The 24,667-nt window shown below is 38.7% G+C and overlaps 1 protein-coding gene across 1 annotated transcript in view; it reads right to left on the bottom strand.

Annotated features, from left to right (window-relative positions):
* TSPAN9 (tetraspanin 9) overlaps positions 1-7,099 on the bottom strand; it is a gene marked incomplete at both ends in the record, with an annotated part of 117,479 nt that extends 110,380 nt beyond the window's left edge. The window contains 2 exon segments of the mRNA XM_082012936.1: positions 6,610-7,053; positions 7,055-7,099. Of these exon segments, the coding sequence (XP_081869062.1) occupies positions 6,610-7,053; positions 7,055-7,099 (489 nt within the window).
* Positions 7,100-24,667: the final 17,568 nt, after the last annotated feature.

Here is a 24,667-nt window from a genome sequence, read left to right as displayed (position 1 = left end):
CAATAATTGTATCCCATTATTATAACCATGGGTTTATAAAAGTTATCATCATTATTTTAAAAAAATTAGAGGAATTGAGACATAGAAGGATGAAGAAATTTGCTTAAGTCACACAGAGAGAGGATATGAGGAATAGAACCTGAGTCATATATTTAAAGAAAGATTTCAACTCTGAGAGTAGTGGGGGGGAGGGCAGGGAGGGCTGGAGGGGATTAATTTGTTTTCCAATTTGAAATTCTTATTCCACTTCTCACTTTCAATGACTATAAACTTCCTCATATATATATGATTAAACTATGTCCAGCAGGCTACATTGTAACAGATGTACACAACAAATCTCCTTTTTGAGTCATGATTCAACTCATCATTTATCCAGAATGACAGACACAAATGGCTCTCGTACCTACTTACAGTTAGCGTAAAAATACTTCCACACTGAAGTAAAACAAAAATAATTTAAAAAAACCACCCACACCAAAATAATAAAACAACCTGAATAGAATACGGTGTTAGCAAAGAGCAGTTAGTGAGAGGAACACTGTAAAAATTGCCATATCGGATGTCTTCCCTATCAAGTTGAAATAGCTTAGACCTTATAACTAGTTACGGGGCCCCCGCCACCTGGATTAACCAATCTAAGTCGGCTCTGAAGCAAACCTCACTATTTTAAACTAAAACTAGTTTCAAATAATGTTTGAATATTATTCTGTAATGTCATCATACAGGTTTTTAAATTGACTTTATTAAGATAATATTCATCAGGACACCACACCATTTGAGCTAAACATTACCTTTCCTTCTCCTCCCAGCCAAAATGCTGACATGCTAAAAGTTATCTAATTGTTCTCCCCCACTGACATGCATGTTTGCATAGGCACACACCAACAGTGCTATACCATTTGGAGTGGAAACTGAAAATAAAAGCTGGAATCTTTTCACAGCTTATCAAACCCCTACTAAAAACTGAATTCTTCCTGCTAATATGACTGAAAACATTAGCTTTTTTCCAAATTTCAACATCTTACTTGTTTAGTTGGGTTTTTGTTTGTTTGTTTTGGGGTGTTTTATTTTTGTTTGGGTGGGGAATTTTTGGGGGGGGGTTTTGTTTGTTTGTTTTTGAGTAGTCTTACTTTCATGGGATTGTACCACAATTGTCACTGCACTGATGACTTATGTCATTAGAGTCAAAATATGACAGAAATAAATATTGCTATTATGTCAAGAGACAAGCATCCCAGGGTCTCACTGTCTCTCCCTGTCATTATTCCCTGTGTTAGAAAATAAGGAATATCAGATAATGCAGCCAGGAAGAGGACAACAAAAATGAGAGAATTTGAATATGTTTCTTGTTCTAAGCTGTCTGTATTTAGCAATTTCGTTCTCATTTTGGGGACAAACTCTTAAACCTCAGAGACAAACTGTCAGTTACGTGTAGAGACAAGGTTTCTTCACAAGATTTAACTTGTCTCTCCAACAGGTTCAGTTAAGCATTACAGCCTTGTACTTCAAACTCAACAGTGCACAAAAGCATATTTTCCAGTTTGGTATAAGTAAGTATGGATTACCTTATACAAACCATTCTAAAATTCTTAGCTCCTTTACAGTACCAATAGCTTTGACAGCAGCCAGACTCAGAGAATGGACATGCTCCCTTTCTTTTAGTGTGATCTGAGACTTAAAACTAAAAGTGGCCTGCATCGTTGCTGTACTACTGTATGCTCACTGATGAACATGTAAAATTTTTTTAATCAGGAAAAACATTAATAACTCCCACTATAAGATTAAATTATAAGAACAATTAATGCAGAAAAATAATCTTCAAGAGCAATAGTCTTTATCCATTATTTTAATAAAAGACTACCAGTGAAAAATTTGCTGTATTTGACTTTTTCCTGCTATGTTTAGACCAGCATGTTTCCAGCCCATCTTTTTATCTTCTAGCGTTATGTTTTAGCAAAAGGAAAATGTTCCCAACCTATTACAAAATTAATTTTGAAACTGAACATTAAATATCTATATGTGTAAATTTGACTCCATTTAACTTAAATAAATTATAGTTTCTGCTTGTACCATCAATAAATTGTTATTATTCCTATCAGATTTTTTTGGCAATAGTTTAAATATAAACAATTTAAGAAATAAACCACATTAAGGATCTTCTTGACTATACTTAGGTTTTTCTTAGAACTTCCTGAAATACAGAAGTTCAGAGATTTAATAAACATGCCATATGTTTCCCCTAATAAAATGTATTTTATACTAAAATTAAGCAACACTAAAATCTAGCAAGATGTGTATTACGAATGCTTCATTGTATGTGGACACATTAACCTTACTTAAATGAATACAACAACCCAAAATTTAACCATGACCACCACCTACTTGCAAAGTTGTCTAGTGAAGTTTTGAAAAGTTATTCCTGTCACTTCAAAATTTCACTTTTAGGACCCTATGAAATTCTCATTTTATGAGTGAAATTTCTTTTTTAAAATTATGTTTTCTAGACTTTCCATTTTATAGCCAATAAGATTTGCTGATACGTTTTGTGAAAATAATTACTGTAATCCTTTCTCTAATAAAACAATGAAGTGAAATCTACCCTAGAAAGACATATACCCTAATGTTTATATTTGGTGATTACCTTTCTTGACAATTAAGCCGCTCTCTGTACAAGCAAAAATCAGCATTTTATTTCTTCTGCAAAGCTATATTGGCTACTTTGCAATTGCCGTATGTTTGCACATAAATATTCCTGAAGGCAAACTAAATCAACTAACATTTGTAGTTGCCCAATCCCTTTGCAAAACATATTATGCACTTAGGATGAATTCAGTGTAAATCATCGTCCTAGCCACACAATTAAATACTATAAGCTTCTTTAACCCTCAGCTCAGACTTTCCTAATCTCTAAAAGAAAGCAATGCCAGATGGCCAAGAACAACTGCTAAGAATCAGAGGGCTACAGAGAAATACCTCAAACTCTTAGTGATATGGTAGAGAAACACCTTCTGTTTCAACTTATTGCTGGGCCCCACTTAGATCAATTTGCTTTGCAGAACTCATATGTGATCCTTCCACATTAACTAATACACATGCTACTAATTTTCAAAACCTGTATTTTGTTGTCATGAATCTAACACTGAATTCTTGCTGGGAAGAAACAATGCACCACCTCTTTATTGTAGTTATCACAGCAACAGTATGTTTTCTACATACTGACAGAGACAATCCACTAACCACTGCACTTCTCCATCACCTTAAAACATATACATGCGTATACATATATATGTATATATATTAACATATATTCTATATAAAAATAATGTGCATACATAACATATATATAATTGGTCTTCAAATATATATGAGTTGGCTGCCAGGCTGAAGCAGTAGTACAGCTCACTGCCACATGAGGGACGGATTAGGTCCCAGCCTTTTTCTCTGTGTCAAGAAGCAAATAATGGAAAAAGATGCCTCTTTTTCTATAGAAGAACATCCTTCTTTGGGCCAACACTGAGAATTGTTCAAGACAATACTGCCCAACATTATGGGATGCCAAAGGATACCACCAGTCTTCATTTTCAGAGGAAGCATCTCAGAAACACCATTTTACTATGACAGAACAACACTCCCCATGAGACAGGCTTTCTGATACCGCAGGCTCAGAACAATATAGCTTTGTGGCAAGCAAGCTGGTCAGATGGACTGCCTATTGCAGCTGTACAGCTGCTAGACTGGCACCTGTTTAAAGACTCCCTGAAAAACAGTTTTGTCACCTCTGTTTCCAGTTTACTAAATCGGTTCCTGTATAAGAAAAAGAAAAACAAAACACTTTTTGCCTTTGTCAGAAGGTAACTGTGGAAGTGATCTCCTTGCCTCTGAAGACCTCATTCTGCTTTGAATTACAGCTTCGTAAAATTTCATGCTTAAAAATAAGTCTATATTTTTAAAAATAAATCACCTTGCATTACAAAAGATGATAGTAACTGCTCAAGAGCAGGCCACAACTTCAGGTTTTTGGAGTTGGGTTTCTTAACAGAAATTCAGAAAGACGCAATGAGAACTGGCAAACCTGGGAATGGAAAAAATGGGTTAAGAAAGACAGGACTGAAATAGCAGGGAGTGCTTCAGGACAGGGTAGGAGCGGAGGGCACTGGGGGAGCTGTGTGAGGAGCTCAGGGCTGGCCTAGCAGAAGAGTTTAGGGCAGGAGTGACAGATACTGCAAGTGCACAGTGTCAGCAAGGAGCACATAAATCAAAAATCCAAAAGCTGTCACACAGCCATAGCAGAGCTAACGTAGATTCCAGATACAAAGCCAGAGGTGGCAAACTACAGAGCACCTGCCTCTAATATGCCTCATTCTAGCTTGCATTTCTGTGAGTAAAAAGAGACAATGTCATTAATTTGAATGGCTCAAAACAATGGAAGAGTTTGGTTAAAAAAAATAAGAACCTAGCAAGACTGCAGTCCTCTGGAAGGATGCATGGGAACATCAAGACTGGCTTGCAAAATTGAGTATAAGCCAGCTAAAGTGAAGAAAAGGAGACTTCTGAACAATTTCAACCAGGCTGGTGGATCAAATGTCTGTTGTAAACTGCTTTGAAAAGTACCTCCCATCTTGCATTTAGCATTCTTCTATAATCTCTCAGATTCACCATTCCAGAGTATCATTTTCATTCTGTATAGCCTGGTTTATACAAAAAGCATTTTTAGAATATTAGACAGAGATGTGGTGACACAGTTTAATAACAGAAAGAAAAGTGATATAAGCCTCACAACAAAAGACGTGGTGGGGAGGACATAAAGTAGATTAAGAGGTAGGAATAAGAGTTGAAGAAGAACAAGGCACTAGGGAATTGTTCCAGATGGTGGGCTAGTTTTAACCTATGTAACCAATGTATAAAAGTCCAGTGGGAGCTGAGCAGACAGAGATGAGCATGCAGATGAGGTCTGAAGTATTTTTGCAAGTTCAAGGAATGGAAAAATGGACTCTGAAGATCCAATGCAGAGTCAAGAAAACTGCTGCTTGGGAACGAGATAAAAACAGACAAGGAGGTGAGGGGTAAGAGATACCTAATGACTGATCACAGACCACAGTAGTAATGATATCAGAAAAAAGCTGTTCCAAAACTCACTGCAACATACAGCATATGAAGACATACTTCCAAGGTGTCAACATAATGCAGCATTGGGTCAAATAGCCAGTTTGATATAAATCTGGTGGGTTCAAAGTGTTTTATTCCAGATAGTTTCAGTAACTTTCTGGTAGGGTTTGTGCACAGAAAAGAAAACAATTTTTTAAAAATCACAAGTGAACTTTGATTAGATATTCTTCAGTGATCAGTTCTACCTTTCTATTTAAGTAAGACTGCCACAGGTTCAGTGATTGTAGCATTTCAGTCTATTACTTATAAAAGCTCACTGTTGCATGAGTGGTTCAACACCTTACCAAATCTCCCATTAACTCTTGCTCTTAAAGGTTATTTCAGTAAGTGGGTCAAGATAAACAGAGAAGCTGCTAGTAAGACTCCTGATTTGAACAATGGTATTTCTACACCAGAGATAGCTATCTGAACTAGACTGTTATGTCCCTTTTTTCCCAAAACTAATCCAGGGATGGTGTTTTCATTTATGAAACATACTGTATATTTCTGGATCACTACCATGCATGATGTTGTTCATGTGCACAAGCTTTGCAAACATCAGGAAAGCAGTAACCTTTGGTTACAAACTAAGCAAAATACTGGGCTATATTCATGCATACTCACTATTTCAATTAGCCTGTGATTTCCTCAACAATACTGCTCACTCAAGGATGCCTAGCTGCCAGATGACTTAACTTTTCCCCCTTCCCTTGTACGTGACAATACTTCGTTCAAAGTAGCCATTACGCTTTTAACTTGCTTGCTGAGGCATTGTTACAACTCCTTATGTGTCTTGGCTGATGGAGGAAAATCAATTTTGATCCCTCAGAAGCAAGTGCAAGTCTCCAACTTCACACGCCAATGTGAACAACTGCAGCTGAAACTGAATCCAGATTAATTCACCATTCCAGTCATTTCACATTTATGCTGATACCTTTAAGAAATTAGAACATATGTGATTTATTGTTTTTAATTGGAGAAATAGGACAGAACTTCCTTCAAATGAAAAAGCAGTTTGTCAAATGAAGGTTACAAAAAGGAAATGAGATTTATGATGACAATGAGAATGTACTTCAAATTTAAATTAACCTGCAGCTTAATGCAACATGAGGTATTACAACAGAATGTAAAAATCCTGCCACTGCAGGATTTTAATGCTACTATAATTCTGCTCTTCCTTAAAGGGCAACAATTCTGCCCTTTCTCAGATAACCCAGTTCAAAACACATGTTAGAACAGCAAGTTTGAGGAATTAGTAGGCAAACTACAGTAACCAGGTAGTAATAAAGATATAGAAAGCATGTACATTTTCCCAATAGGCACAAGTTTAACACTGAAAATATTCCAAGCAGATACGGGGAAGAGGGAGAGACTTACTGTACTGCTTCAAAGATGCACTATAAACATAACGTAGCTGTACAGGATACGCTAACAAATGAAGGCAACTGAAAAGGCAGTACTCACCCAAAATATTAAATTGAAAAGGAACATCATGTATTTCAAACAACACAGGCAGCCTCTTGCCATGTTGCACTTCTTAAATTCTAAAAGGAAAACAAAGGATAGATCCAGGTAAAAGACCACATATTTGCTGCCTTTGGGTGCACTGTATTTGTCACTTTTTATGCCAGTCCCAGTCCCAACGCCGGTCCTGGTTCCGACCCCGGCGTGGCTCTGTGTGCGTGATCCAGTTGTACCATAGAAAGCTCCAGCAGTAAAACCTCGACCAAATTGCCTCCCTGAGGTAGAAGGTTTAGCAAAATCTGAGTCTTTGCTATCCAAAGATGGACTCCGGTGAATTGAAGAATCCTCGCTACTTGACTTCTCCATGATGTCTCTTTTCACAGTTGTCAGATTTAATGTATAGCATCTCTCAGCATTAAATGCAGTGCCTTGCAAATGCCACAGTGCAGTAAGAGCTGTCTGTGTTTTGCTTCTCTTTTTCTTCGTACATAAATCAGACAATCACTGCACAATTTATTCACTGCATTGTTGCTGGTTTTATTTTTTTATAGCAACGTAGGCTGTACTCTGTCTGTCTGTAGCATGGATTTATACATTAATATCCCATGCAAAAGCATACTCATGATTTATCTTGATGAATCAGTTATGCAGAGCTTGGATTTTTATTCAAAAGAGCCATAAGCTCCTTCTCTCCGCTCCTAGTCTACAGCCCTGTAATCTACAGACAGCAGATGGTCCTTGCATCCATTTCCAAAAAGCTTCTGCAGTACACCTGGGAGACTCTCCTCGAGCCAGAGCACTTTCCTTGCTCTCAGCCTCCCTCTCTGTATCTCTTTGACTCTCTCTTACATGTCGCCTTTTTTCTTTCCACCCATTTGCAGTATCTCATTCAGTAACCAGCTATCGGAGCGCATTCTGTATTTCACTGCTGTTGTTGTGAAATCATCAGCAACTGCAACCACTGGGCATTTCCCACAGAAATCCCTGACCTAACTATCAAGTAATAAATCCACCCTCCTGCTCACCCCTCCCCTCTGCTTTCCATCGGGCCAGTTAGCAGAAGCCTTCTCCCCCAGGGCACGCCTCCATGACATAATATCTTTAATAGGATTAGAATTACTCTTGACTATACAAGTGCACAACAGAAAATCTCTTTAAATGTCAAGTACTGTTTAGCTGTTTATGAGCTAGAACTGTGAGGTACTGATACTCCTTTAATGCAATAAAATACTGGAAAAGTATGGATTAGATAGACAGGTGCTAACCTCTCCCTGCTCATTAAATTGAGTGACTTACTTTTTTTTTTCTGGCTTAAACAAATGCCATGGGACAAGGAACTGGAATAGACTAGCACCCAGCACACACTGAATAGGCACATGTCTCACTTATACATGCACATAATGTGACGCCATCATCTGTGATATAATTAACCATAACCAGAAAAGCAGAGCTGCTGTCTCTTACGGGATCATCAATCAATTCTTAAAACTCTTGAAACATAAGGATATCTGAACCTGCAGCTGTTTATACTCTATTTAACTAGTATGTCAGAGATTGTTCTTGTATATGGCAATACGCCATCTTACATCACAGGTAGTCTGTGAACTAGAAACACTGACCCAAATGCCACATTTCTTTTCCAGATAGTAGCGTAACATGCCTACTAGGACTCTGAAACAGAGAGGGCACGACTGTGCACATGTGTCTGTGCATATGTGTGCAAGTGCCTGGAAGGGAGGAAGAGAAATACTTCAGGTCATGCTTGGTGCTTCCAAATTCGTCATTTTGTCATAAGTGTAAAGGCAGCATAGTGATGGTGCAAGTGATACTGCAGATTTAAAATGCAGGCTATTCTTTTCTTTTTGTAAAGAAAGAAACCATATTAGGACACCACTATGAAATACAGCTACCAGCCTTATTTCAAAAAGCAAAAATTATGCACAGTTTTCAACTGACCCTTTCACATGCACATTATAATGCACTGTTAATTATTTCATCAGATATCTTTGAGAAAATACAGCACAACATTTATTCAATCTTAGATATCTATGCCCAGAAGTCCCTTAAAATTCTGTAATTTTTATGTAACAACATCAGAATTAACACACTAAAGCAGTGCTGTACTTTTCTTGACAGGCTTTTTCTGAGAAAAGATCCCTCCACTCTGAAGTACTTAATGCCATGAAATACCCAGTATTTCTACGTGTTGCATCTTTCACTCACCTCTTCTGCTCTAGAACATTTTAACAACGGGCAGGCCCAAGCCTATATCAAAAGTGTTTACTCACTTTGCTTTTCAAAAGCCATTTCAGAACTACCTGCATCAAGTGCGTCCATCAGAAAGACAACTGTAAGATGACCACTCAGCAGTGCGTATAACAGCAGAAAAGGCTACACACAAAACACCCATGTAAAAAAAAAAGGAATATAGTAAGTAATGTATCTTTTTTAAGTAAAAAAAAGATAAAGTGACCGAAGTAGAGAGGGGCATTTCTGTAAACATTTATGGTGCGTATACAAACTTCAAAGTGGGCAGTCATGAAGAACCAACTGTCTCAGAAAAAAACATGGAAGAGACTTGTAGGCCATCCAGGTACCTGCCTCGGACACCAGAGCCTGCAGGGTAAGTCACATTCAAACACAAGGCAAATGCCTGAGTATGGTTTTAGAAGCTTGAAAAAACTCTTCTGTTTGAAAATTCACTTACTGCCAGTGTAAAGTTGTGCCATTGCAATCCTAAGCTGCAGCTAGATACTTTTCAGTTGTTTTTACTTGTCACACAAAATTGATCTCAGAAAAAAAATTATGAGAATGCACAAGTATTTTAAAGCATTTTTTCCTGTTGCACCTGTCGTCTCACCATAAAATTTACACTGACATAAACTAGCTTCAGCAATAAAAAAAAATGCTATGCACTTGTGAAAACTAATGCAATATAAATACTTGCATTAGCTTCCCATATGAAATTACATGACAATAATGATTAATCCACCCTCTTCAAGGTTAAAAAACTGAAAGAATATTTGTAATCAACAAAAAATCTCCAGAAATCCAGTCAGAGTTTGCGAATAGTGGAAACATTTCTATTGGTGCTTAAAAAAAAAAGCGACACAACTCTCCTTCTGAGCTTATTTTTTTTTTCAAATTTTCATTATTTGACCTTATTAAAGTTATCCAGATTTCTATTTTTGCCTTCAAATACTACAAAAGATTAGTTTTCTTTACCATTACCTGCAATGCATCTTCCATTAAGAGTTCTCCATGACTGGTCTACATCACAGTTTATACTTCAGAACAAACAACCAAAGACACACATATAGACAATAGCCAGCTTCAAAATCCAAGCCCGAGCAACGAGCACTAAGGCAAACAAGGTTCCAGATCAGCCTCCCCTCCTGCTGTACAAAGGAAACACAGACCCTCTTATGGTTATGCTGTTGCCACCAGAGAGACTTCACAAGCTTCAGTGATAACCTTCCGCCACTGGAATTTGCAGCCATGGAGCAGCTTTACAGATTACATGCCACTTCCTCCTGCTAGAACTCTAACACAGTATTTATGTAGCTCAGTTAATAGATCACACAGAACCGCTTATTTGCTAAAAAAATAAGCAGTGAAAAAGCTGTAACCAGTTAATCCAGCTGTGTTTTGACTAGCCATTGCACTCTGCCTCTGATTGAGATTTCAGTGGTAGGTGCTGCTGCAAGGCCATTCAAACAGCACCTTACAGTCGTCTCACTTGACAGTGTAACCTCAGCATGGGAACAAACACATTTTGCTTCACTACAGATCTCACCTCTGTTAAGTAATTAGGGCACAAAAAACATTCAAGAGCTCACTCTCTACTTCATTAATCTTTGATCACTGAATCACAGAATTTTGTTGCCGAGAAGATGTCTCCACATCAAGAAAATCTTTTTGGTCTCACACACAAATGCCTGGGACAAGGCAATGAACATCAGTCCATCAGATCTAAATGGCTTGGCCAAATATTAAGGCTAAGAATTTAGGTCACTTTCAGATACCAGGTATGAAAAAGGATGTCACAATGGGTGTGGCAGAAAAATGTAAGGAAAAGTATTAGTAATAAGGCCCAAACAATATAGGCTGGTTCTCCTACTGAAACTGATTTACTTGGCTGCCTCCTGGGAACAGTCCATCATAGTCCTCAAAATACAGATGCCAACAACTTCAGGTTTTTTTGGAAGTCACAAAATGTTTAATATTTTTCCTCAGCCCTTAGTTTTACCTCACCAGAACTTCAGTACCAATTACACCCAGCTACAGTGCTCCTGAACCCCTCTGTTTGTTTCTGCCCTCTTCAGCTGTTTTTGCACAAATGGCTTGTGGAACCATGCTGCAAAACAGAGCAAGAGCTGGCCAAGGCTATACACATATTTATAAAGATATAATACAGATATAAAATGTGTTTCAGCAATATATAAAAACTGTGCTTATTTTTCGCCTTGTAAAAGTTCCAAATCCACTTTACAAGACATTCCCCTTAAATGATCTTGCTGATCCAGTGTGAGGGAGAGGGACTACAATAGGCAAGAACAGGAACAAATGTTGAAGGCTGAGCAAAAATATCTTAAGCTTTTGTTATGGTCCCCCATGATCCCTGACTTGAAAATATTAAACTCTAGGAGTTTTGAAAAAGGGACTCTAGTCACCATACGAACCATTTTACAACTTATTATATATTTTACCTTGCAATTTCTATTATGTAGGGTAGTGCTACTGTCATCAGTTTAAATACGGGGAACTCAAGGACCAAGACATTTGCTAAGGATAAAGAGGAAATTGCTGGCAGAGAAGCAAACTGAATCTGCACCTCACATGGCCTCAGCCAGTACACTAACCATTGCACCATTCTCAAATTAACTATTTTTAGAAATCATGAGTTCTAATAAACCTGCCACATGACTTAGAACAATACTGAGCCCTGCAGAGAGACTCACAAATGCATACACTATGAAGTGTTCAAGGGATACGGTTTTTAAATTCATTCTTTTCTTTTGAATGATATTGACCAAGAACTCAATGATAAAAGCCTTCCTAAGGGTCCACTAGGTAGACAAAGAACCAAGATTGCTGAGTATAAACTCAGTGACTACATCTCTCCAGTCACCACTCCAAATCCTGGAAGGCCATAAGAAGAAGATACGGAACAACAGTTGGAAAGAATAGCTTATGACTCTGGCATACAGCTGTATACAGATGAAAGCTCAGATTAAAAAAAACACACAATTGATTTTGGAATAAGCTTAAAGGGAAAAGAACGTCCAAAAAAATCAAACTGAAGTCAGTATCACATGAGAGACAAAAACATGGAGTTGTCAGGACTTCCATGCTCCTGGTTCCACAACAAAGAGCTTACAGACTCCAGCAAGTCAAAATATCTGGAGTTCCCAGGGCTCCCAAGGATGCAGGATTTATAACCAAAAAGCTGGATGCCCTGAGGGTTGTATCCCACATCTGGGGCCTTCCAAGCTCCCAGCTTGCATGCTGTAAATCCAAAGCATTCTGCTCATCATGAGATTGGACAGAAACAAGGTAGGTTTCAAGGAACAGCTTTATATCGTAGATAAGTTTTGAAATCTGCCTGTGTTTTTCAGAATGGAATATCCCAAGCCATATTTTACCTTTGGCACACTTTCATTTTCCGACAGGGAAGGTCTTCCATTAGAAACAGACAGAACTACTCCAATCACTTCCCACATTATTTAGAGCATTTATGAACAGCTTGTCTGTTACAAATGCTGAAAAGCATCACTACCAAGTGTTTAGAGAAGAATGAAATGCATACTTAAGTTTCCCTACTAGCGTGAACAGCAGCCAAATGGCTAATACCTTCAGAAAACCACCACTTCCTTGAGTGTTTCATGGACAGACAGACAGTAGAGGGGAGACTGAATTCATTAAGAAACAGACTTACAGCTGGTACCTGTGATCTGACCAGTAAATGATTCTCTTCTAATGTTTTATGAGAAAAGACGGAGACAAGCTCATCCCTTCTCTCTTCACCCTGTAGCAGGACCAAGAGCATCCAACAAGCATCATTTGACCCTCAGTTCCACCTGCAGAAGAAAGCCACTTCCAGAGGCCAGGTAAAAGGACCTGGGACTGGTAAATGTGCATACAGCATAAGTTGGAAGGAAAACACAGACACTCAGATGGGTTCTTAGAGGCTGGGCTCCACATTCTGGGACTCCACCTAGCATTGGCATGGCTGAAGAAAAGGAGGCCGGGTGGAGAGACAGGAGTGGGACAGCACTCCAGGATGCAGAAACTGTGTAAAGGAGCACCCCCACAAAGACATTGGGTTTGAGATCTATGGGCAAAGGATCTGTTCTTACAGACATAGGAATTGAGTGTCTAGCCACCTCAATCCAACACCCACCTTCATCAGTCCTGATTTCACCCAGAGAAATTATCTTTCTTGAAATTGTTACTGGAGACAAAATTAATCCACCTGTTTCCTCTTACACAAGGGCACTAGCTAACAGCTCATGGTTGCCACATCAGCAACACAGTAACATTCCTTGCCTCCCCAAGGCAAAGAGCTAAAATCTCTTCGAATGGCCTAAGCTACTACTTTCTCATTTATACTCACATATACCAATAAGAACAGCTCATCCTTCTGACATGGTGCCCTCGCTGGAGGGATGATCAAGAAAACAAGACCCCATTATAAGACTTCCCACTGTGCAAAACATTCTGTGTCATTTGGTCCCTGGGATTTCCATTAAAAAAATCATTTAGTGCCAACAGTGCCTATGTGGCTAAGATTTCTCATTTAGGATTTCACACCAGAGACAGAATGAAATTCTGTCTCAAGATTGTACAAAGGAATTAGTTGTAAACCGTGGCAGGGACCTTAACCCACTGTGATCAGATGCAGATGATGACTTGATATGCTAATGTACAGGGGACACGAAAGATGAGGGTCAAAGTGCACTATGAGGTCCTGAAGCTAAGAAATTGTGTTTATATCACACTACCATACTAGCAGTCCCTCAAGGACCCTCAGACTGAGCAGAACGAATGCCTGAGTTTCCAAAGCAACAGAAAAACATAACTTTATAAAAAATAGAAATCCTGCTACCTACATTTAAACTTTTAAATCAAAACATTTGCACTAGCACAAGGGTCTTTTCGGGTTTCATTTTCACTTTACAAACATCATCATGAAGTATGCTAAATCTGAAAGACACCCTCTAAAGATTATGTTAGAATGCAATTCACCATTGATATTTCACCTTTGAGAACTAAAATCTAGAAAGTCTATTTATTGTTTGTTTCTGAGAAGACCTGGAAGGCAAAGTTTTATTTGGCTTAGCAGTGTACATATGGAGATCAAGTCAACCCATACAACAGAGTACAATCCAGGCAGAAAACGACATTAATAGCTGGCTCTGAATATAATAACTATATTGGACTGTTTTCCAACGTCCCAAAACTACCTTACCAATTCTCCCACTAGCAGGTGGGAGAAAATAGAAAATATGAGGGGCAGGAGAACAGCATGTGCCCAAGCAAACAGGCCTATCCTGCCGGGCAGCAGAGAGTACCAGATGCTTTGGAACAGTCTGTTTATGCCTTTTAGCATAAGAATCTGTATCCTTTTTAATTATAGGGCATTTATCTCACCTTCTATAGCAATGAATACATTGCTCCATCCCCATCAACAGGTAATCATTCTTAAATTCTGCTGAGAACTTAGCATCTGTATCTTACAGCAGGGAATTCCATAGGTATTCATATTAAAAAACACAGCATCTTCCTCTTACTTGCTGTCAGTATTAAGCCTTCCAGCTCTGTCCTCTGTTCTGGCATTCATACTCATCTCACAATTCATTATTTTGTCATCCTCTATTAGCTACCATGTAATTTGTCCTTCATTAACCTAAGAACTTATCTTTTCAGTGTGTCCTGTTATTGAAAACTCTCCAACTCCCTTACAATTTCAGTTAACCATCTTAGAGCTTCTGATTGAGCTATGTTTATACCATAATCTTTTCCAATCCGCTGATGAAAAGATCTTCTTTTTAAAGGACAAGAGTTAATATTCAAATTCAAAATTAATTTAATAAATTCTGTCTCTATCAACAACTTACCTTTATGAAAGTGAAGTAATTCAGATTCAACAGGTCTTTCTTCATCATTCCTATTCTGCTTTTCTATTTCAGATTCAAAATTTGGTCTCTGAAAGGCTCAACAGTTCAGGCCCTAACACAAAAATCCTTGTAGTTTAAATTCTGTATCCTACCTGTAGGAGGAAAGGGGCTTTTCTCACTACCACAGTTTAATATCAGTTACTTGTAAAATCATCAATAAGCCCATCTTCAAGTCCAGGACTCCTTGTAAAGAAGCTAAGATAAACTGAGCCAAGCCCTGGCCATCAATGTTGCAAACAAATGTGTGGTACCAACTGCTGTCCCCTCCCAGTACACAAAAAAGCATATGCAGAGAAGTGCTTTTTACTGCACACACAGAAAACAAGACCAAGGGAGTAGAAAGCTGTCAACCACGGGCAGGAAGGCAGCAACATCATATCCCTGATAACCCCATGGGATGAAACGTAGAAATCAGATCTCCAAAACCATGCTTTAAAAATTAAAGAAAAAAAAAAAAGAAAGCAGGGGCGAGGAAGTGAAAAGTGTTCTTATTTACCACCTATTTTTTGTGGAGGTAAGGTACATGATCTGAGTGCTTCTCTTCCACTTTAAATGACAGTTTAGATTGTTATGTCTTCTCAATTGACTACAGATTAAAGAATGCTAGCAAATAGCAGAAGTCTTTTGCCTGTAATGAGAGATGGCATCCCTTCTTCCTCTTGGACAGTGTAGGAGGACTTCATTAATACAAGAACTCTTCTAACCCTGTCCAATGTGTATGAGTCCCTTGAACAAAATCAGGTGGATATTCTTTAACCTCTGTTGTAAAGAGGCTGTCTTTCACCAGCAGTCTGCTGCTCTGAATTAACTGACAGCTAGTGTCTACGTATTAGCAGAACTATTTAAACTTAAAAAATTTGAAACAAACTGAACTTTAAAACAAACAAATTGAAAAAAAACCTTATACATATGGCTCCACGTGAGGAAAAAAACACAAGAATGATGTGCGCATTCATTCTTAAAAGGCAGCACACATCTCTGAAACCTGCTCAATTATGCCATGAAGGAGTATTTGTAGGCACATTCCTTTCACAACTGAGTGAATTCCTTCATTGCTAAAATATGCAATTTTTGGCACTTAAGCATGAACAGGTGTGATTCCATGAATGGGGACATTTAAAACCACTGTGTCAGGGCTGGCAGAGACCCAGATGTCTACAATGGGCAGCAAACTTACACCATTATTTTAGACTCTCTTCCCCATTAACTCATCACCAGTCCCAGCCTCCAATTTAAGATATGGCTGAAAGTGACAGACTAATTGCCTTACTGGAGAGCCATCACCTCAGAGATGTGGGAGTTATCAAAAGGTTGTTTACCAGGAGCATTTCCAAGCAAAACCTGATCCCAGGTTCCACCTTCAGGTCAAAGTGACACAGCTTTCATGAAGAAGTCAAACTGACAAATTAAGTACCTGCCCAGAGCCAGTAGCCTCACAGCTTAAACCTGTCAGCAGAGTGGGCGGAGTTCAAGCCACAGTATAAGGTTCCCCTCTGCTGGGCCTGCAACGTAATCCAGGGCACAAATGTCTGGAAACAAGGATGGGATGTAGCCTCTACAGCTATTCAGTCCCCAGCCTGCTCCTGGCTCTCCCTGAGGTCTACCAACTGTGGTAACAAGCTACGTTGCCTAACAATTCTCCGCCCATACCTCCTTTTATCTTTCAAGGGAGACATTCCTCAATTCAGGAGAAACAGTTTTTGAATAATTCAAGGTAACTAGAACATACCTGAAGTGTCATTAACAGCACGTCTCAAGTTCTGATCGAATCACTGCATAACCATCCTGCTGGTTTGGGCTGGACTCTTTTCTATGGCTTCCAACAACTTCCACATCATCTAGGCAGAGCAAAGCCCACAGACTTCTCCCTGTCTTGAAGCTCTTTAGGTTTATAAAAACAATCCTACCTGAGCATCTCCCTTGCAATAAAGCTTATCTACCCTCACAGTAAAGCTTCTTGCATGTTGTGTGGTAACACTGTGGGATATGCAACTTCAATATTAAAAATAGGATGTGCCCGTAACGTAACAGTCATGCAATTAATGCTTTTTGCTTTGCCAACAACAACAAAGTCAGATTTAAATCTCAAGAGGAGGCAGATACTTTAGCCACCTTACTCATCTCACAAGAATGAGGCTAAACAGTTCTCATCTATTCTGCATGAGATCCAAGAAAGGGTGTAAAAATGAAACCAAGGTAAACCTCTTACTATAATCCACAGGTTTATGTAACGGTACTGCTATTCATGAGCTTTGTGATCAGTGTCAGCTCTTATTACAAGGGTGTGAGAGACTTAAAATGACAAAGAAAGAAAGAAAAGGGAAAAAAATTGAGTACAGTTTGATGTGACTCTCTCTGTCAAGCCACAAAAAACCATGCAGCAGTTCAATTATATGATTTACAAGTACGCGCTACTTAACTTTTTACAGAATATTAATTCATGAGCTTTTATAAAGGCAGAAGTATAACAGCAAAACATAGTGTTATTACCCTATCCACATTCAGGAGGACTCATTTACACTTGGTGAGAATGCTGTGTGCTAGCTGCAATGCCAGGCATTCAGAGCCTAATATGGGGTGTAAAGAATGGATGCAAGCATGTTTGACTCTTTCCCAAAAGCCAAGCCCACATTCACTTGAGTTTTGAAAAAGTTAATTTGTACCATCAGTGTCTCTCAGAGATGAGAAAATCGAGACACACTTGATCAGCAGCCAGAAACTAAGAACCTTGCAAAAATTCCTTATAGTGGCTTCTGAAAGACAAAAAAGTGGTTTCTGGAAGGGAAAACTACTTGTGTCATTCAATCTGCTCTCATCTACTTACGTGTGTAACAAGTATGCAGTAGTTACAGCATGAAATACCAATTGGCCTTTAGCGCTTTGTTAATTCATCACAGGCAAATAGTTTCCATTTACAAATTCATTGGGATGCTGGCCTTTTGTTTCAGAAGCAACCAACACGATGCTTCATGCTATGCTCTGCAGACTGGTTCAGAAGAATCTATCAAATACATGGCCATAAACGCTTAGTAAGTGGAGTGTATTCAGATGGGTTTTTAAACATCAGGAACTAAGCTAAAGGCTTGCAAAATGCAACACCACGTAAGTGTACACAGTGCTAGTTTTGGTCCAAATATGTCTTGTAGGAGTCAAAATTGATGCCAATAGAAATGAAATATACAGATGATCTTCCCTCTCTCCTAAATGTCCAACTCTAGACTAATTTCAAACCTAACCTTATTTACTGAAAAGGCTTTCTAGACTTCTACGTTCAGAAGAACAAGTTAATAGTAAATCTGCAATAATATAATACATGTGGTAATGTTTTGTTTGCTTTTGTTGTTGTTTTAACCCTATCATCTCAGCTTCTGTAAGACAGATCTATACCGGTTTGGACATCAATGCCCCTAACATGAAAGATACTTTGCTCCCTGGATTTTATCCAGCCTATAGGTTCTTCTTCTGTGTTACTTTTCTCATATGCTCCTTTCTTATGTTGCACTAGTCCCTTTCCTGCCAAGCATCTGGCCAGAAGAAACATAAAATTCTCTGAGGCCAGCCAGACACTTTTCAGAAGAGATTTATGAACTCATCATCCTATCCCATATCTGAAACCCAACTTTTCTAAACTGACCACATCTCAGTCTTCTCCTTCCCCACCTCTTTCTGTGCCATTGGTTTTATTACAGGACACTCTTATATAGTACTTAGTGTTTCTATTCCAATAGCATTGAAATGGTTATATTAAATATTTATCAGTAATGGTGTTACTCCCTTCTACTGCAAGCTGAAGCAAGATAATTTGGCAGATATAATAATGAAAAGACCCTGTAAAGATTCTGTATGTTTGTCTCTTTCTGAAGAAATAGTATACTCAAATACACAGCTTTAAACATGATTCCAACCAAAATCTTATTGCATAAACTGCACTCTGAAATCCCATGTTTCTTGTATTCCAACTCCCTGTGTTTTCTTTTAAATCAACTTGAATGTGTTCTGCCCCTACACTGAAAACAAAGGTTCAGAAATTGTAACTACGGTAAGTAATTTGGCATGAGACTGAAAAAAAAGAAGAACAAACTCTTCTCAATCCCTGACAGCTGTACCATTGGAACTCTGTAGGTTTATAGGAAACAAAAAGCAATAAAAGCTTAATCAATAGAATCAGGAGTTATGGATCTCTGAACATGAAAAGGGAACAGAGCTGATGAATTGGAAGGTGCAGTTTCTCTTTCTACACAGAATATTTTTCCAAACAGAATGATGATTTGCACATTTCCTGAAATTCAATGCTAGGTTTATGTATTATGCTGCAAAAAAGACTAAGAAAGGATCTTGATCATTTCAAAGAAACCTTATTCCAGTTCAGTGGCTCCCAATGAGTATCTATTGCTATTCTTCAGCGCTTTTAGCTCCATTTATATAGACGTCTCAGTTTTGTCCCTACCTAATACATCTGCTATGTTTATATAGTCTCTCTCAAATATTGATGATCTCTAACTGAGTCTGAAAGACTGCATCAATACCAAGCTGTAAGCAGGGAGGGGGGAAGGGGGAGTAATTAATTCTTCCCTATGAATTGTTCCCTAATGAATTGTTCCCAGGCACCAGCCTTCAAAATGTCTATCACAGAACTATCTTCATACATTTTAAATATCCTTCATATTTAAGATCTGGTTATTTTTATTTTAATATAAAGAACAAATACTTAAAAGCCAAAGAATCCAAAACAGATTTCTACACAGTGTCCTGCATTCTCAAGCAGTGAAAAAAAAAAACAAACCCTTAAGGCCTGACATGGCACACTGCTGCATTATTGCTGCAAAGTTCTGTCAACCAGATTCCCTCTCAGATTTCACAAGCTGGTCACCAGTAGCTCTTATGCACAATCTGTAAACCACATTTTTAAAGCAACCAGGGACCCTTCAGAATGAAAAGCCAGATACACATTAGTGATACACATTTCTCAATACTGGGAAATCTTAAAGCATTGACTTCTATTACAGAAGAGAAAAGACACATGCTTAGGGACAGAATTCCAAATGAGGATACCCTCAAGAGATGGTACACCCTGTTTTGAAATAAAACTTTCAGCTCATAAAAGGTTAATATTCGACCTTTAGGCAGACACTAAGCTCAGGATAGATGTCCTGCCTAACACCTAAAAGACACTCACTTTCCAGAAGGCTAATCAACGTCTTCCAATAATTAAAAGGCAGTTACAGAAGATGGTGGTACTTTGTTCACAAGGATGCATGTTGGCAGGACAAGCCATAGAAATAAGTTGCTCAGGGGAAAATTTGGTCTGGATATAAGGGACAAAAATCTTCAGTGGGAGAACAATGAAACATTGGAATAGATTCCTTAGATGGTAGAATCTCCCTCACTGGAAATATTCAAGACTCAGCTTGACAGGGGCCTGGAAAACCTGAACTGGGGCCCTGCTTTCAATAGAAGGTTGGACCACATGCTCTCCAGAGTTTCCTTCCAACCTAGACTTTGCTGTGATTCTTATTTTTTGTCCTAATATAAAAAATTCGAGTCAGTCACTGACCCCAAGGATGGGATGTGTGATTCCCTATCACAGCATGACACCTCCCCCGAGTGCAAAAGACTGACACTGAATTCCATGGTGCAGAGCTCTCTAAGGACAGAGTAGTAGTGACTTGCTTACAACATAAGTAGAATTGCAGGCACAGAAAAACTGGCAAATTAAAATTGCTATCACTGTGATGAGGAGGGGAAAAGGAAATGAGCTTCTTATCAGTAGCTAGATTTGACATATTAGGAACATCCTCATCCTATCAATTGAGTATCTACAGATCATAAAGCCTGTCTGATCTGTGTGAATTAATTTGGTGGTTATCCTTTATAATCTGTTAACTACTGTCTTCTTGAAAAACATGTTTAACAGAAGAAATGACACAACAAATTCCAGTCTTTCCCATCACTATGTTCTACATTTTGTTTGCCCTACTGGAGTGGGAATTCCATACAGAGGTGTGTTTTTCAGAAAACCTTCCCCAAGGAAAGGAATGTCATTTGTTTGCAAAGACAGGGATTAGTAAATATTTAAAGGCAATTCATCTGCCCCTAGAGGTGTACTGCCTGCACAGAGGAAGGGCCGTTTTAATCTCTTCAAGAGGAAATTTCTGAAAGATCCCAAATTAATGTTATTTATATGGGAGAAGAAATCTTGATCCTTGAGCACAGAGATGCTGGAATTTCTTTTGGTGTTGCCACTATGTCATGACAGTGGAAAGCTACTACAGGACTTGGATCTGACAAGCTGATACAGTTTCAGATGCACCCATCTCCTTAACTGGGCATTTTCAGCATAAAATAATGTCAGTTTCTACAAGTCTAGAAAGTTGTTTCATATAAATCTTGTGTTGGAAGTCTCTCCCTACAGCTTTCCTATCATACTGTTCTCTTCTTATAGCCCCAATGAGGAAGAAAGGAGAGTCTGTGAAACTTTGCACAAAAACAATCAGTGGAGGAGAGGGGTGGGAGAATAAGGAAAAGGATGGGAGAAGGAGGGAGAAAAATCCTTTTGCTCACTCCAACACCTTAGTTCAGGGCATCTCAGATGCTCCTGTAATAAGAGCGAACAAAACTTTTTGCACAGGAGTCTGACTTTAGCAGCTGTTGTTCCTTTAAGTGCTAAAAGATGTATCAGATTGAGTATATGAATAATGTATATTGGTCTGATTACTAAAGCTTTTCATCAAAATACTAAGTAAAGGACTAGTCTTTCAAAGGAAAAAGGCAAATTATCAAGCAAAATGGTGCTACATCTGGCCACATCCCCAAATAACTGCTTTATTGTTAGAGTTTTTAACAGTTATGGACAGTCTTGTCATTGAGTTGAGCCCACCCAGATGTTTCATTCTGCAGCAGACATACATGGTGTGTTATTTTCCTTGGGATTTTGAAGGCTTATTAGTTATATCGCCTCTAACCTCTTTGTCACAAGCTCTTCTAATGGCAAACATTAGCATATGGAAACACCGCCTCTGCAGTGTTTTGCTGTGTCTTTACTATGCTGTGTTACAAGGAGAATAAAATATGAAGAAAACAAACATGGGTTTGTTCCTTGGGTGCTAATAATGCTAAAGTGCTATTTTGAGGGAACTGCTGAAAGAATTGACAACTTTTGAACTTTCCAGCTTCTGGTACTCATGTGACTATAAAACACAACTAATTTTGATGTCAAGTTAAAGAACCCTATGCACATACCTTGAAAGTGCTGTACATCCCTTTCATTCTTACAGAATCAAACGGATTTTCATACCCTGACATGATTTATCTTTTCAAGGCTAATCTGGGTAGCCATGCAGGTTGACAACAGTTTCTGCCCATAGCAAGTGACCATATTCTATGTTGAACTACCATTCCCTGCTATAACTCAGAGGAAAAACAACTCACTACAGTCCAGAATAAAAACCCGTGGCATAGTCCCTATAACTTTAAAAAATAATAAGCAATTCTTCTGTTCCTAACAGGATCAGGTCTCCCTGAGTTTTTTAAAAGTCTCATTTTAGCATATCAGTACAGATAAGTGCACACTTAAAGTTGTTACAAGAGTCAAAGAAGGTGATTAACACACAGAAAATTAGCTGAACTTCCTTTTCAAGCTCTAAAAGAAATACAGCCAGCAATAAACCTAAGTCACTCAGTGGTCCATTCTAGTTGATCCTGATGGCCTCTTTGCTTCCACACTTCCTAAACAGGGGGGGGGGGGAAAATATCTATCTCTGCCATAAACAAAGTTGCAACATGGCAACAGCAACGGATTCTAGCCACTCCTTCCCCAAATCACAACTTATTTTCACTCTGGATTTCTAAAGAAGTAAGGTTTATGCAATCAGACTGACTATCAGCTTCAGGCAAACCCGAAGGAAGGAGGCAGGCACAGTGCCATACAAGTCCTGGAAACCCAACCCAACACACAGCAGCATGTGTTTAGAGTATCAATAGCAACAAGGCGGAACAGTCTGCAAGATTTGACTCAGAGCCTGCGTGTACAACAGGCACACACATGACTCCGCACTCGCACTCTGCACACTGTGCTCTTACCCTGAACAGCCCCATCAGAGGGACATAGGGAAGATCTTGGAGTCCGGGGTGGGTGGAAGGTGGGGAAGGAAGGGAGAAGTCTGTAATGAGTTCAGCCATAGAAGTAATTAATTCTACTTCTGGCATAATTTAAATGGTAAAAGACAGAATTGGAGCTGGGCAGTCACATCTTCACCTCTAACAGTGTGCAGAGTAGCCTCAAGTACACATCACAACAGTAGCAGAAAGTGAATATCCACAAGTCAGGTCATTGTAGTTTGGCAGCTGTACTCAAGAACCTTATGTATGTGCAGAATGGCCCATGCTTTCTCTTCCAGAAGTGCAGGGCATTCTGCAAGGAAATTTATGGACTCCCACCATATAGGGGCCATGACTTAACTGGACAGCAGAAGCTTCATGAACATAATTTTCACTTCTATGCCTATCAGGGTTAAGTAAATGCTTTTTTGCAAACAATCAAACCTGAGTCTTATGACCAGGCATAGGCGTCCCTGGAATCATAACAACAAGCAGGAGCTAAAAGAAATTACATGCCTGATATGAGAGCCAGACCTCTGAAGCTGAGACAGTGTTTCACTAAAGACATTAGAGGGAGTTTGATTGAAGTTGTCAGCTGAGCAGCAGTCAACACAAATGTAATAATTAAAGCAGCATGGCTAGGAGGAGATGAGGCAGAAACTCACTTTAAAGGCTGCCCTCGTAATCAATGAAAAAAGGATCCCAAAATACTAAAATATTTTAGTCATTCCACACACAGCTCTTGCAGTTCTCAGGCAATGCTCAAGTAGATCACTCCCAACAACACTCAGACTAATTTTTTTTTTTTACCACAACTGTTATTTTCTACAATATGCACAAAAACAGGTAAGAAAAGAAAGCAATACACTCCACACTAATAGCACAGAGTCACCCAGGACACAAGATAAATACTAAGATGAAACTGAAGACAGAAAGTACTAGTGATAGTTCAAGCTATGAAGTTTACATAAAAAAATAAAGTCATGCTAATATTCAGCCATGCATGCTTATTTCTCTGTTTCAAACAGCTAACAAGTCTTCAAGAGTCTAGCGCAGACTTGTAACTGGGATCCAGTCCTCATTCAATACATTCCCCATATAAGCATCTTTCCATAGGCTTATGTTCTGATTGAAACTTATCTCCCCAAAAGCCTTGTGACCGCAGGACATTAGTCCCAAAATTCCTCCTCCATGTGTAAAAACCACCCTTATCTAAATCTTAGCTGTGCTAACGCCCCTCTCAGTAGGCAGAGAAGTTAAGAAAAAACAAACAAACAAACAAAAAAACCCAGACCTGGCTATGGATTGTCCTAATCCTTAACTACCTCTAAATAAATAATTAAGCAAATTTGACGTTAAAAATTCTTTTCAGGTTAGGAAGGTAAAGTTCACTCACTATCACATATCTTTTTTTTTTCTCCAGATCATGATCTTTCATGCAATGAGATCAAATGTACATACTGCATCCTTTCATGTAAATGAAAATAATTCATGTAGCTCGTATCAGCTCTCAACTTGCACCTAGCATTGGTAGAACTGATTCACTCTGCATGCTAGAGGGCCAAGGGAGGTTGTGAACAGTCATAAAGAATTTGAGGGGTACCACAACAGTTAAAATAAACTCTGAGCCAAGGATCATTTTCTGCTTTGTGTTTTACAGCTCTTATGCCTAGTCCCTCACAGCAGTTTCAAAGACAAGGCTGTGTAACCACAAAAAATAATCAGTGAAGCTTTGGCATTGTACAGACCTCGTTTTAGCAGGTGTACACAATTCATATTGA

Source organism: Phaethon aethereus, assembly GCF_964289735.1.
Source record: "Phaethon aethereus genome assembly, chromosome: 1".
NCBI lineage: Eukaryota > Metazoa > Chordata > Aves > Phaethontiformes > Phaethontidae > Phaethon > Phaethon aethereus.
The sequence above is the reverse complement of the archived record's forward strand: the minus strand, read 5'-3'. Positions and strand labels throughout refer to the sequence as shown.